This window comes from Anoplopoma fimbria, chromosome 22, assembly GCF_027596085.1.
Source record: "Anoplopoma fimbria isolate UVic2021 breed Golden Eagle Sablefish chromosome 22, Afim_UVic_2022, whole genome shotgun sequence".
In the NCBI taxonomy this organism is placed as follows: Eukaryota; Metazoa; Chordata; class Actinopteri; order Perciformes; family Anoplopomatidae; genus Anoplopoma; species Anoplopoma fimbria.
Genome location: NC_072470.1, coordinates 2,870,438 through 2,885,533, shown reverse-complemented (window position 1 = coordinate 2,885,533; position 15,096 = coordinate 2,870,438). Strand labels below are relative to the sequence as shown.

Below are 15,096 nucleotides of genomic sequence, written 5' to 3'. Positions count from 1 at the left end.
GTTATGAAATAAAGTCAAATTAAATAAATAAATATGGCATTATGAAATAAAGTAAAATTAAATAAGTAAATATGGCTTTATGAAATAAAGTGAAATTAAATAAAATAAATATGGCATTATGAAATAGTCAAATTAAATAAATATGGTATTATGAAATAAAGTCAAATTAAATAAATAAAGGTGGCATTGTGAAATTAATAAATGTGGAATCATGAAATAAAGTCCACTGAAATAAATAAATATTGCTTTATGAAATAAAAGCCTAATGAAATAAATAAATGTGGCATTTTGAAATAAAAGCCTAATGAAATAAATAAATATGGCATTTTGAAATAAAGTCAAATAAAATAAATAAGGCATTTTGAAATAAAGTCAAATTAAATAAATAAATATGGCATTATGAAATAAAGTCGAATTAAATAAGTAAATATGGCATTATGAAATAAAGTCAAATTAAATAAGTAAATATGGCATCTTGAATTAAAGTCAAATTAAATAAGTAAATATGGCATCTTGAATTAAAGTCAAATGAAATAAATAAATATGACATTATGAAATAGTCAAATTAAATAAATAAAGGTGGCATTGTGAAATAAAAGCCTAATGAACTAAATAAATGTGCCATTATGAAATAAAAGCCCGATGAAATAAATAAATATGGCATTTTGAAATAAAGTCAAATTAAATAAATAAATATGGCATTATGAAATAAAAGTCCACTGAAATAAATAAATACTGCATTACGAAATAAAGTCAAACTAAATAAATAAATATGGCATTATGAAATAAAAGTCCACTGAAATAAATAAATATGGCATTATGAAATAAAAGTTCACTGAAATAAATAAATATGGCATTATGAAACAAAGTCTTCCTAAAGAGATAATCGCGGCATTATGATATAAAGGTCCCCTGAAATAAATAAATATGACACTAAGATATAAAGTCAAATAAAATAAAATAAAGGTGGCATTGTGAAATAAATGAAAGTGAAATTATGAAGTAAAAGTCCAATGAAATGAATAAATGTGGAATTGTGAAATAAAAGTCAGCATAAATAAATAAATAAATGTGGCATTATGAAATTAAGTCTTCTTAACTAGATAATTGTGGCAATATGAAAAAATAAATAAATGTAACATTGTAAAATAAATCACCTTTGTGTGTAGGGCAACTGAATGCAGGCCAAAGAAAACATAAAATCATACACATTTACATGTATTTAATAAAAAAAACATTTTAAGTAGACAGAAATTTGTTTGCTATTAAAGTAATTAATTATTGTCCTCTTTGTGCAGTGATATCTGCCATGTTGTTGGAATGAAGTGTATTGGCTTCAGGCCTACAGCATCAATTCTGCTTCCTCCAAAGAGGCCACGCTCATCTGCTCTGACAGCTCTTCATCTTCCTCCTCCTCCTCCTCCTCCTCAACGTCCTCCTCCGCTGCTCTCTTTACGGCCTTCTGCTTCGACAGGGCCTCCGCGTAGCGAATGTTATACACGTTAAAGTCACACCTGTGCAAAGAAAGAGAAAAACTTGGTTTTCAGTGTTGAATGAACTTTCCAAAGTTGCACTTAAGATCATTCCTGATATATACGACTGCATTAATTCAGCTCAATGTGAGACAGTGTGGGTCGTTGTTGCCAAAAATGTCGAGACTTACAGTTTGGACATATTGTCAAAGTGTCTCTGGATGCTCTTCTGCAGCGACTGGAGCGTAGGCAGTATGGCTCCAGACCTGAACACCAGATAACAATAAATCAGTCACAATGATACAGAGACAGTAATGTGATAAAACTAATAAATAAAAACATAATGGACTGGGAGCGGACCTGTTCTTGAGTTTCTGTCCGTGCAGCATGAGCAGGCTCTGGGCCCAGGTCATGTAGAACTGCAGGTGACCAGATTTCTCCAAGCTCGCCGCCACGAAGCCCAGAAGCTTCTCAACGTAAATGTCAGGAAGAGAGCCACAGACTACTGGGACTGCAACACAAACAATACAGATATCATTCACATATTGTTATTTTTGAAGGGAGTAAATTAAAAGCTCATAATCTAAAACGGGATATTTCACTCACTCTCTGCGTGCGGTATAGTTTCCAGCACTTCCTGCTTGAGGGCTTTTTCGTTGAGTCTGAACGCCAGGACGATGGCGGACGCCCACTCCTGGAGCTTCAGCTGCTTACGGATGCTGGCCGGGGTCACGTCCAGGTCGAGGTCGTAAGGGTCAAAGACCAGAGATCCATCCAGGGAGTAGACCAGCAGGCCCTCGGTGGTGGTGGCCGCCCAGCTACGACCTGAGGAAAGATGGAACCACTTTATAAGGTTATCTGACACCGACTTCCTCTCTCATTGTCTTCTAAACATAAAATAAGTTACAGGATGTTGAGGGTGTGATAAGAACAATATGGGCTTCCCTTCCTCTTACACATTTCTCAACTTAAGAGGCAGTTGCCTCCCTAAGTATAAAAGGGAGACTGAAAAACTTAATTTTCTTTTGCAAAACCTAAATGATCATATTTCCAAAACATAAGCAACACTTTTGTCAGACTTCACTCCGACTCCCAGAACTTGTTAATGCCGACTTACCAGTAGGGGAGAACCGCAGCGAGCTCACTCTGATCTCCGGCTTGAAGTGTCGAGAACTCATATCACCTGTAAAGATGCACAAAAAGAAACAAATATATGTTATGATATGTAGAAAAGAAACTGCAAATATCAAACAAAAACATCAGGGAAAAGAGGAACATGAAATTAGATCATCGATCAACAAAACAAAGTGACGTAGGATGATGATTTCTGGAGTCTATTAGTCTTTGCATCAGCCTGAAGTGAGCATCCTACCCTTCCTGACTCCGGGGAGGCTGATGTTGACCCCGTCTCCGTCTCCAGCTCCCTCGTCCACCAGAGCCAGACTGCCGAACTCAGTCATCTTCCGTCGGTCCAGGAACTCCTGAAGGACCACGAGCACACAGCGAAGTTCAAGGACCAAGTGAGCACGTGTACGAACAAGTACAACACTTTTAAAGTTAAGTTATAGTACCTCCATGGCATCAAAGGAGAGGTTGCAGGAGATCTCAAACTTCTTCATGAGCATCTGTTCCTTGACGTTGTAGATGCAGACGAACTTGGAATGGCCTCCCGCCAGAATCGACTCCCCGTCCGCAGAGTAGCACAACGACGTGAAGGACCTGAACGCACACAAAAAAGGAAGCACAACTTGAATCAGAAGCTCCACAAAAAGCCATAAAATCTGACTCTTTTTCTGTTGTCTTGACCTAAAGAAATTAGTCATCACTCACTTGCTCTTTGCAGACTGCTTGGCTGTGATTTTATCCGTCTCTTTGCGGCCCGTCTCCAGGTCGTGACGTCCGACCACGGAGCCGGTTTGCGTCGCCGTTTGCGGGTTCCAGAAAGAGATCTCACCGTTCAGAGTGGCCACAGCCAGCTCCTGACCGTCGGGGCGGTAAGTCACTGACAAAGCTGACGGGAACAAAAACAGAGTTACTCCACATTGTCAGTCGCAGGAGAGCAACGTGGAATTCATAAAGTGACTGTGTTTACCGTCAGACGTGAGGGCGAGGGTTTCTTTGACCTGCCAGCTGTCCAACATGTCCCACAGCCGGATGGTCCGGTCCCACGAGGCGCTGGCCAGGATGGACTGGACCGGACTGAAACAGAGGCAGCTGACTGGACCCTCATGACCCCCGAGGACCTGGACAACCACAGGAAGGAGGCAGAGGAAGGTGAATACGAGCATCTTCAAACATCGGCCACATTAATATATATATATATATATATAGATATATATATATATATATATATATATGTTGTTATGTGCTCACCTCCAGAAGTCTCCCTGTCTGCATGGACCACAGGAAGATCTCAAAGGAATCCTGGGCTCCAGCGCTCACCAGCTCTCCGCTGACATCTACTGCCAGGGAGGAGAACTGCGCCGGGCGAGGCGACGTGAACGTCCTGAAGTTTCGGTACCTGTAACCCACAAACACACACACGTATATTTAAAAAGTCATCGTCTCTTTAGACACAAAGACATTTCCAGTCTCCCATCAAAACGTTGGAAGTCAACCAGCTTCTCTGAGAGTCACCTGTGCAGGTCGAACGCTCTGACCGTCCCGTCCAGGGAAGCGCTGACGATGACGAAGCCGCTGGAGGTGAAGGTGACTTTGGTGATGCTGCTGGTGTGCTCCGTGAAGGTGACGAAGCAGAGGCCGCTGTTGGTGTTCCACACTTTGACCTGCGGGGACGAAACCACAGTCTCTCACACGTATTTCTTTTACTTTTAAACCCCTGAAATTGTCTTTTTACACATGATGGTGAACCATGCAGCTTGGTGGAAGTCACTCACTTTGCCGTCGTCGCCTCCCGTGGCGATGTACTGTCCGTCTGGTGAGTACGCCAGCGAGGCCATGTTGTTGAAGTGTCCCTGCTGCTTGAAGACGTACGACTCGCTCTGCCACTCCCACACCAGCAGCTGACCCATCCCTGAAACAACAACATGCACATTATTAATACAATCAGGTACTTATCGAGTAAAGAGAAACAACAAAAGAGGAAAAGTCTTCTTACTTGAGCACCCAAAGCCGATCCAGTCTCCAGAGCTGTTTATAGCCACTGAGGCGATTCTCTGGTCTGAAATACTGGGAGAAGAAGAAGTATTATATTAAGTATAATTTAACATGCAAAATATATATTATTGTCCCATTTTAACTTTTGTCTCCTAATTTCCCACCCCATCATATAAACCTAACTTTTCTCTCACCTTAGGGAGTGAATGAGGTTAAACTCCGGAAGTTCGTGCAGGTGGAAGATCCCCGAGGCGAAACCCGTGACCAGGATGTGAGTCGGCTTGTGGTAGGCGGCGGCCGTCAGGTTGTTAAAGTCTCCCTCCTTGTTGAAGAAGTGTCTTAAAGAGCAGAGGCAAAGAGGAAAGAAAGAAAGTACATTGACATTTTGAATCATCTGATATTTACCTTCACTTTGTCTGGGAGGTTTTTCGGCTTCTGAAGCTTTAATTGAAAAGAAAAAATGACTACAAGATGTTGATGCAAAGCTGCAGCAGAAACACTATTTTTTATTACAAATGCTGATACGGCTATCATTGTTTTAGTGCAGCCAAGGGACAAATAAACCTGCGCTTTGTGAGGAGCCAAAAGCCTAATGGAGGGTGGGATAATTGGCACTACTAAAAGTGTCAAAGTATGAACATTAGAGTGTTTTGGAAGGACGTCTGTTTGTGAGGAACTACTGTGACTGAGACTGGACTGTTTCTGGAGAAGTTTCTTACTTGCTTCTCTGCTTGTATCGAACGTTTTTGGTCGTCTCCATCTCTTTGGGAGCTTCAGCTTTCCCTCTGATGACCTCTCCCTCCGTTCTTTCCTCCATATCCTCCTCCTCTTCGTCGTCGTCGCCCTTACTCGGGGGTTTGGGTTTGTCCTGGTTCTTCTTCAGGACCAGGCCGTCCAGCTCGGTGTCGCTCTCCCACACACACAGTGTCCCGTCCTGGCTCACCGTGTACAACTGACAACACAGAGAAATACAATATTTATATAATGAAATTCAGGGTTTTTTTCTATGCAAAACCACATTTATCCTTTCAGCTTAAACCAGAAAGCAGTTAGAGGTAATAATTTACTCACATCCAGGCTGTCTTTCTCAAAGAAACAGCCCACGATGACGTCCTTGTGTCCCCCCAGAGAGTAGTAGATGAGGTTGGCCCAGCGCTCTGCACCAAACACCCACGTCGACATGTCTTTGCTGCCCACCACGAAACACCTGAAGGACACATATCAAAACCATGAAGCCTTTGATTTCTCAGTCTTTTTAGTGTGCATTGGTGTGTGGTAAACTTTCACTCACTTGGAGTCGTCCGTCCAGTCGATGCAGGTGGTTTCATCGTAGGGACCGTAGTAGCTCTTGTCCAGAACGAAGGCGTTAAACTCACGCTGCTTTCCAGGAGCGTGGTACATCAGAGCGACGTTCTCCTTCGTCACAACAAACTTCCTGAGAGGGAACGAACACATCGAAGCTCAGCAACATTTATGAGGAGTTGCAGTAATGTAACAATGGATTAAATCGGCATTTAGGAACTTTATAGTCTGTAATTTGGTAAATTGGTAATTGTTTTCTAAATAAGTGCACAGACTTCTGACATTTTATGGTGTGTAGAGTCGCAACACTTAGTTTGTTAATGAGTTAACAGTTATTTTTCAAGCAATTGCTGGTTTTGGCTTTTTGTTTTTGTCATATATTACAATGCATGAAATATCTTTTTGTGGTGGAAGTTTTTAACATTCAATAATTCAGTTCATCAGACATCCTTACCTGCCGTCAGGTGAGAAGCGGATGCTGTTGACAGGCTTGTGAAAGTGGAAATGATGAAGGACGGCTCTGGTGATGAGACTGATCAACAACGCTGCTCCATCTGTGTGACACAAACAGAAAGACGCATTTTGACACAAACTCCTGTTTAAGTTCGTACAAAAGAAAGACACTTAAAGTTGTATCTTACCTTCATCCACCACCACTGCCAAGTTCCCATCAGGAGAGAGACCCACACATGTTATGTTCTTTATTGTGGAGACGGGTAACGTCTCAGATGTGTTGCTAGAGGACAGAGAAGAAGGAAAACATTCAGTCTGACAATTCACTTTCATTTACCACTTAAAACATAATGTCATTACATTCTCCTATAATCATGCATTATTTTATTCTTTCTCTCTTGCAACTACAAGTGCATGCAGGGCTTCTGCACAACATTCATGTATCATATTCATTATATATATAAAATATAACAATCTCTCATATATTCATGTATGGCTCTCATATATTATATGTATTCATTATATATATATATAATGACAGCATGAACAATCTCTCATATATTCATGTATTTAATAAAATATATATATAATATAAATATAACAATGACAGCATGAACAATCTCTCATATTCATGTATTTAAAAAAAAAAATGTAATATATATATATATATAAAAAAATGACAGCATGAACAATCTCTCATATATTCATGTATTTAATATTTATATAAATAAATATGCAACTAAAAATGACAGCATGAACATTCATGTATTTTATATATATATATATATATATATATAATATATATATATATAAATAAATGACAGCATGAACAATCTCTCATATCTTCATGTATTTAATATATATATATATATATATATATATATATATATATATATATATACAGCATAACAATCTCTCATATATATAAATATAAATATACATATATGAACAATCTCAGCATGAACAATATCTTCATGTATTTAATCATGACTTACTTTTTCAGGTCGAACACAGAGACTCTGTTTCCCACCGGACTGATCACAGCGTTGCCATCTTTAGAGAAACTCAGATTTCCCTGCCGGTACACTGCTCCGAGCAGATTGGAGAACTAGAAAGAAGACACATTTTTTATTTTAAATCACTTATAAGCTCAAATGTTTGCGTCTAAGCAGAGAACTACACCATGAAGCCCATTCAGAAATCTGTGAGTTTAAATAAATAGAATGACTCCAACCTGTTAACAAAACACCATCATGTTCAGGTAAACTTGGGACTAACAAGACTTATTTTATTAGATTTATTCTAGTGGGTGACAGACAGAAAAATGTAAAAACTATAAAATCATATCATTAAATGCTGCCGAATGAAAATGTGAATGATAAAACTTAAAAATATATACTTTTAAAAGTTAAACACGACTGTTTTACGACCACAGGTATGAAATGACATTGAATTGATCATTTTCTGAATGAAGTTTGGTGTCATATATGTAGACTAACTATATTTAACTTGTAGAGTTTTACTTACCTTATAAGCAAACTTCATTTTAATGAATATCCTTTAGACTTCACGCATTTATCTTCTTTTTAATAACTTATATTTCTTCTTAGAAGGAGAAATATGTGGTTCATATTGCACATGCTTCTTCCTCCATTAACCCACATGTGTTCTCATTTTGTTGACACGCGTCACATCCGGGTTTGAGGTGAGTTCAGAGCTAAACTGCGCCCTCTAGCGGCAGGGAGGCCAAACGACTGACAATAAAAATACATTATTTAGAATGATATCTGTGAGGTTGTTTTAATATATTTTATTGTGTTATCATACAATATTTGCTCTTGAGATTATTCCAAAATTCACAGTAAGAAATAAATACTAGTATATGATTTATCTAGGCTCTTCTGAGTAGTATTTTTATATTTTAAGACTAGATCTACTGTATTTTTCAACAAATAACCTTCACATGTAACATACAAATGTTTAGAATATTAAACAAAAATATTGAAATATTTTTAGGAAGGGAAGCAGCTAAAAAAAGGTACAATTTTAACTCTTTAACAAGTATTAAAATGAAATAAAAGTAATATTAAAAGCAACTTCAGTAACATAAAGCAACAATTCCCAAATAACATTATTGAATTAAACTGAAATTAGGTGAATTTTCAGGAAAGGAATTACACAACCGTTACTTTATAAAAAAAGAAACCTCACTTGTTTCCATCATAGTGATAGACAGTGTGAAGAGCCATTCATTCTGGCTATATACACACAAACAAGACACAGTGAAGAGAAAAGATGTGCTCAAAATAAATGACACACTTGGAACAAAACAAAAGCAGGACGACGCTGGCCTTCACACGATCCCTCCCATTCATTTACACCCAATACCCCCACTGAATAATTCAGAACATGGCAGCTACAGTACGCACCAGCACACGTGTAGAAATAAGTCTGTGCCAAAGGTACACTGAAAGTGATACTGCACATCTTATAACGCAAAGTGAGAGATAATACCAAGTTTATATTTATACATCTCTTCCTGGAAAAGTTGGCTGTTGCTGAAGTAACGTCTCATGGTGTTACAAAGTCCAGTCCAAGTGCATTTTTCATGACTTTTATTTGAAAGATTACAAGAACTTACATCTCAAAAACAGCTTAGTAAACAGTTGCACTTATTTTTGCACCACCTTTTTCACCTCAGCGTTTTGTGCCAGAGGTCAAAACAGGGCACGACGTGCAGCCGGACGTATTTCTGGCCCCCGGTCGTGCACTCCAGACAGCCGTAGACGGTTTCCCGCCTCTGGTTGCCCATGCCGCAGAGCGCACATGGCCCCTTGGGGATGTTGTGTTTGAGCAGGTTGACCCTTGTGTGGGAGCTCTCTCTCAGATAAGTAGTGGACACGTCCGTCATGCTGGCGGCCTTCTCGTAGTAGTCGGTAACCATGTCGTCCATGTATGTGTCGGACTGCGTGAGCTCCTCAAATGTTTGGTTTTCTGCTCAGCGGTTGGATAAAGCAAAAAGGCAAACATGTAGTAGAAGTACTGATGTTTTAATTATGCAGTAGAGGTCATTACGGTACCTGCTCTGAAGGGGTTTCCGTAGATGATTCCAGACAGGAACCGGCGCAGTCGACCCATGGAGAAGTGACCGATGTAACCACCGAGCTGCTCCCTGATCTGCTCCCGCTCAAATCCTCCCTGAGACCCCGGAGCTACACAGATATCTGACACACAGGAAGAAGACGTAGATCTGGGATCACCTCAAGTTCAGAGCATTTTCTTTGAGCTGTGAATCTAATATTTTGGCAGCAAGACATTTACATTTTTCTGTTCTAGCGCATAAATTACGTCAGTTAATCCAAACTCTGGTGAAACGTATTTCCAGATAAATCAGGGACAGAACAGATGTTTAGTCGGATGAGACCACCCTTTCCAGTTTACTTTTGTGGAGGAGAATTAGCTCAAAAGGTAATCTGCTCGCTTTGCATGTGAGAGTCAAAATCTACATTTCTGCAGAGCAACATACTCTCTATCATCTAAGAGAACACCGTGGCAACAGTAAGTATGCAAATGTTCAATTTTCTGATCCAAAGTCACCAAAGACACCTCGTCCATTAGGCCACATGGTCATATTAAATATAATCTTTATAATTCAGTATCTGCAATAATAAATTGTATATACGTTGTAATTTCAGGTGCTAAAATCTGTCTAAGACAAAAATGTGTGGCATGAAGACAGTTAACCACAATGGATGCACACACAGCTTTTAATGTGGGACCCAGTTTCAACCCTGAAGGGATTCAAAACCTTCAATTTCTCCTCATCCTTTAAGTGCTCTGTTGACTTTCATCTCAGCTCTGTTTGCAGTGGATTAAAGTCAGAGTCAGCAAAGTGCTGCAGTTTCTAATCCCAGTACTTCGAGCTTCATTTAGTATGTTTTTATCTTTGCAACAGAACAATATTGAAATGCAGCGTGCATCATGTTTGTGTGTGTGCTGTTGGAGCAGGTGGAGGTTTGGATCAGCCTTCCTACCGAGTCGCCCGTCCAGCCGAACAAACAGCTGGCAGATGCTGAAGGCGATGGTGGTGTGAGCCGGGATGACGATGGCCTTGTCTCGACCTTTGGGATTCCTGCCGTCGTCGATCTGAAACTGCAGCACAACAGAGAGCTGAGTGACACACCTCCATCAGAAAATCTAGATTTTCTTTCCATTTATATATTTATATTTGAGATATTTTAGTATTTTGCATTTAAAGTAAGACCTTTTCTGAACGGTGGCAAACAGAAACACAGGTAGAGAAAGTTGCAAAGTCAGCAAACTGTCTCATAGATGTCAGCTATACACTTATATCTTAAGTTTGCAAACATATTCGAACCCCTGAATTAAACTACTCATGTGTGAGAGTTAGATTGAGTTGTTTATTCTTTCAAAAGCTGAAGAAGTTTAGAGAAATACAAAACTATTTGTGGCCATTTTGTTAAATTTTATACAACTTTCTTAAAATATGAACTACAAATTTGCCTTTTCAATACAGTAAAGCCATCAGTTTCATTATAGATAAAGATTTTTAACTGGTGCCATCTTTAAATAGAGAATGCTCATTAAAAGTATCACATATTCACCATTGGTACCTGGTTTTAAACCTGTAAATTTGGAACATCTTGGGATAAACTAGATTTGTATTCAGCACAAGTTGCATCCCTAAATCAATCTGAATATAACGCTGTATTGGTGTTTTTTTACCCTCATGGTGGTTCCTCTCATCCCGGCGTGGACGGTCAGAGAGCACTGCCGTGTGGTTCGGATGCTCTCCACAACCACACAGAGGACGGTCCGACCGCTCTCCTTAGACTGACGCACCAGGCAGTGGTCCAGGTCCACCTTCCTAAAAGGACATTTAATCGTTTAGTTGTGTATTCTTGTGGCTAAAATCAATATTTCCAACATAAAAAACCTCAAATTAGACTGTTTACTGTCCCACATCGTCCTCCTGTTTGCATCCCCTGTCCTGTATGTGTGCCAGTGTAGAATAACATGATCATTTATTCATCCTTACAAGGAAACACGTCTTCTCACATTCCCTCTGTCACAAGGAGGTTAAAGGTCAGGTATCAACCTAAAGCCATTGTCAGAATCTAGGTACCTAAAAATCTGAATTTGCACGAAAGTTGAGTCTATAATGAGAGCGAGGATACTTCTACCTACATCTCTCTTTTCAAAAAGATGAATAATTAATGTAAAGTTGAGAATTGGTTATTAATAAAACATAATCTCATCAGTCTGAAGTGATACTTTGATGATGATGATGATGATGATGATGATGATGATGTGTCACCTGGAGTTGAGCTCTCGCAGTAAGGTGGGCACCTCCAGCTCGTGTTTGGTGACGATGCCGAACGAGGCTTTGACGGCCACGGAGTCCGAGCCGCTGATGTTGAAGCCGACGTCGTTGATGAGGTGGTTTCCTAAACGGCCGTTGAGGGCGACGTCAGATTTGTCCTCGTAGTTGAGGAGCTGATAAGAAGACACTCCTGTTTCACAATAAGAAAAAAAGGAAGTTGGATTTTTTGCTTCTTTATTCTTCAATCCCACTATGTGCTTACACATGAATACATCAACTATTCAATGATATCATATTTATTACTACAGTCAAAGGGGCCATTTTTCTGCATTGAGATTTTTTTTTACCTTTAGTACTTATAGTTTTTCTGATAATACTTGAACACTTTTACATTTTACAAATATTTTCAGTACAAGACTTTCATTTGTACTGATACTTTTACTAAAATACTTCCTTCACCGGTGGAAATAGTATCTACATTTCCTCTCACAATTAACTTAAGGAAGTTATTACCCTCATGACTGGGAAATTTCCAAAGATACCTAATATGTCAGACTGAATTTAAGGGAATTCTGTAGGAAATGATGCATCTAGAATATATCGATTTGATAGAATGGTGCAAAGATAAAGGTCTTGGATTTGAATATTTCACTTTAACATCATCTATCTTCTATCTAGAGCTGGAACAAGCTGATACATATTAAATATGATACTTCATTTCAGCATTAAAGCTCCTTAAAGGGAAAATCAGGGACATTTTAATGTTAAAAAATCTCCTGTCAACTTGTCTCCTAACAAATTCTCAACAGCTGACCCTCATCATCATGTCTCATCTCTCTACCTGCTGTGATCTCTTTCTCCCCGACCAGGACGTCCTTCAGGGAGAAGGCGGTCGAGGCGTACTTGTTCTTCTTCCAGAAGTGCCTCTTCCTCTTCCTGGTGACCAGGCTGAGGGGCTGATACCGGTCGGCCTCGCTCAGACTCGGGACGGGGATCAACCTCCCGGTGTCTCCAACCTGCTTCACAAAGTTCTTAGTGGCTGCAGCGAACATGTCGAGTGATGGATATGAATATCAAACCAGGTAAAAAAATAAAAATATGGTTCCTCTAAGTCACACACACTGCTGGGTCCATGTTTGATGCTCTTCTCAACGGGGAGGCCAATTCAAGAGTGTTCTTTTCGACTCGTGAAATGTTAAATAATGCAGTAGTGTGTAAGGGAATATGGGACACAATGTGTGATAACTTGATAGGTCACTGTAGGCCTGCATCTTCCTGTCACATGACTAATGAGCAAGGAAAGGACTAATCATTTGAGGATTTTTCAGTTTTTACCAGCACATTATCTCCAACTGCAGACCTGCCAAAACCTTTTTTTTTCACTTCTTTTCACAGATAAAAAGGAATTAACTTTAAACATAGAATTAACTAGAGAGATTTCCCTTTTTTTCCACATGTTATTTACACAGGAGAGAAAAAAATGTAGCCATAAAAATAGAGATTCTTTTTTGTCTCTGTATTTTTTTGTAAGATCTAAAGTTTTTTTCATTGCAGCTTTTCTTACAGTTTGGATAATGTCCTGGTGGCCTCTCCACTCACAGTGTGTGTGTGTGTGTGTGTGTGTGTGTGTGTGTGTGTGTGTGTGTGTGTGTGTGTGTGTGTGTGTGTGTGTGTGTGTGTGTGTGTGTGTGTGTGTGTGTGTGTGTGCGCGTCCTCCCTCCATGCATGATCACATGCTGATCTCTCCTGTGGTTACACGGCTGTCCAGTCTATACATCCAGAAATAGCCTGTATACTTTTAGGTTTTAAATGCCACATGTAAGAAGCGTTTCTTTTACCACAGGAGCTGAAGTCAGTATTAGTTTTCTATGCATTATACTCCCTGTAATTCCTCTCACGTCTCGGCCAAGAGAGCTCTTGTAGTTTTTTTGGAAGCTATAAAAGAAATCATCACACTGCAATTTACACTGAGGCGTGCAGCCAGGAATTTCAGGATTGAATCTCTTCAGCTTTCCAAAGTGGGCAAACTTTATAATGGGAAAAAGCAGTGAGTTTGGGTGATAAATAGCATCTTAACAAGTGCAAAATATTTATAAAAGATGAAGAAATGCAGACAGAGTTCTGTGCAATACCTTTAAATGTGTGTGCAGTTTTTACAGATCAATGCAAAGATGGTTTATGTTGAATCACTCATTTGTTTGCAAGATAGGTAGAGACAGATAATTAGAAAAGTTGAACCTTTTAGAGCAGAAATTCACTACATAACATGGTGCTTTCTAACATAGTCTACACTGTTTCAGAGGCTGACACTTAATGCATAAATTCATATTTCCTTCATTGCACTGCATAACAAACTCAGAATGCACAGAAGCTGAGCTCTCATCTGATGGAGGAACCGTCTTCCCATCTGCCTCGGTTTCTGTCCCCCGTGGCTCTCTGACTCTTTAATGGGAAATCAGTCTGCTCCCAACTTAAACACTTCCTGATCCAAGATGTCGCAGCGAAGGAAACAAGTGAAATCCACCTCTTCCCCTGACAGAAATGTGATTTTTAAGAAGGCTTTGATAACTCAAAATCTCTTGTTAGGAACACAGTATTCTGTGCACAGGTCACCAGTGGAGACGGCGGCGAAGAAGACATGATGTTTGTTTTGTTCTCGACCTCCGGGACGTCACCTCAGGGACCGACTGTCTGCTTGACGCACCGACTTGGCAGAGCTTTGCACTGGAAAACACATCAGATGAATGTAACATGCACATTGTAAACCGCTCAAGCTGCACAGATTTAGGTCGACAAGAAATTCAGGGAGACAGAAAAATAAACGTTTGTTTTTGGTCTGAAGGTTGCTTTATTTGCATCAAATTATTTCAGGTACAATTGATACAGTACAAGTACCAAGAATTCATCATTTTGGAGTACTTTCAGCTTTGGCTCTGTGCTATAATGTAGAAACAAAAATCTCCTTCATACTCCACATTATACCTTAATTCTTTCCTCTGACACAGGTTGAATTAAGAACCATATTCTCTGGGTAAAACCTGCAGTAGTTTATTGTTTGGCCACTAGGCGGCAGTGAAACATGATCCAAACACAATACGGACATATTATCAATTTATAAAGTTGTTGGGTAACATGTTAGCAAGCATTTATCATCTATTTGCAGTGATGTTCTGAGAATGTCAGTCAAATATTGGCTCTTCTTTTAGCTCTGTTTTTGGTCTCCACCAGCAACTGAGCTCAATATCTAGCTACATGTAGCAGATATTTTACACTAAAAACAGCCTTTTGCTGCTGGAAACAAGGTTGAAGAGAGCTGTGAGACTGAACACAAACATTAAAAAAACACAAAAGAGGCTATAAATGCTGCAGAGATGTAATAATTCTCACTAAGAGTGACTCCTTTCACTT

The 15,096-nt window shown here is 39.5% G+C and overlaps 2 protein-coding genes across 3 annotated transcripts; both read right to left on the bottom strand.

Moving 5' to 3' along the window:
- Positions 1 to 1,218: 1,218 nt before the first annotated feature.
- pwp2h (PWP2 small subunit processome component) lies at positions 1,219 to 8,023 on the bottom strand. Its single transcript, XM_054623892.1, has 21 exons — positions 7,872 to 8,023; positions 7,340 to 7,452; positions 6,533 to 6,627; positions 6,346 to 6,445; positions 5,881 to 6,024; positions 5,661 to 5,796; positions 5,309 to 5,541; positions 4,784 to 4,927; positions 4,591 to 4,661; positions 4,370 to 4,506; positions 4,110 to 4,258; positions 3,846 to 3,993; positions 3,565 to 3,715; positions 3,303 to 3,483; positions 3,044 to 3,191; positions 2,845 to 2,953; positions 2,590 to 2,655; positions 2,079 to 2,297; positions 1,833 to 1,983; positions 1,664 to 1,738; positions 1,219 to 1,514 (listed from the first exon to the last, which is right to left on the bottom strand). The coding sequence occupies exons 1-21, from the start codon at positions 7,887 to 7,889 to the stop codon at positions 1,343 to 1,345; spliced, it is 2,760 nt and encodes a 919-aa protein (XP_054479867.1). The 5' UTR covers positions 7,890 to 8,023; the 3' UTR covers positions 1,219 to 1,342.
- A 1,013-nt stretch (positions 8,024 to 9,036) lies between these two features.
- pjvk (pejvakin) lies at positions 9,037 to 12,740 on the bottom strand. 2 transcript variants are annotated; one of them, XM_054624133.1, is made up of 6 exons: positions 12,530 to 12,740; positions 11,683 to 11,878; positions 11,091 to 11,232; positions 10,379 to 10,496; positions 9,425 to 9,568; positions 9,037 to 9,338 (listed from the first exon to the last, which is right to left on the bottom strand). In XM_054624133.1, exons 1-6 carry the CDS (start codon positions 12,738 to 12,740, stop codon positions 9,037 to 9,039), a joined length of 1,113 nt encoding a protein of 370 aa, XP_054480108.1. The 2 variants fall into 2 exon arrangements, with proteins under 2 accessions (XP_054480108.1, XP_054480109.1); XM_054624134.1 differs by lacking the exon at positions 9,425 to 9,568.
- Between the last annotated feature and the right edge of the window lie 2,356 nt (positions 12,741 to 15,096).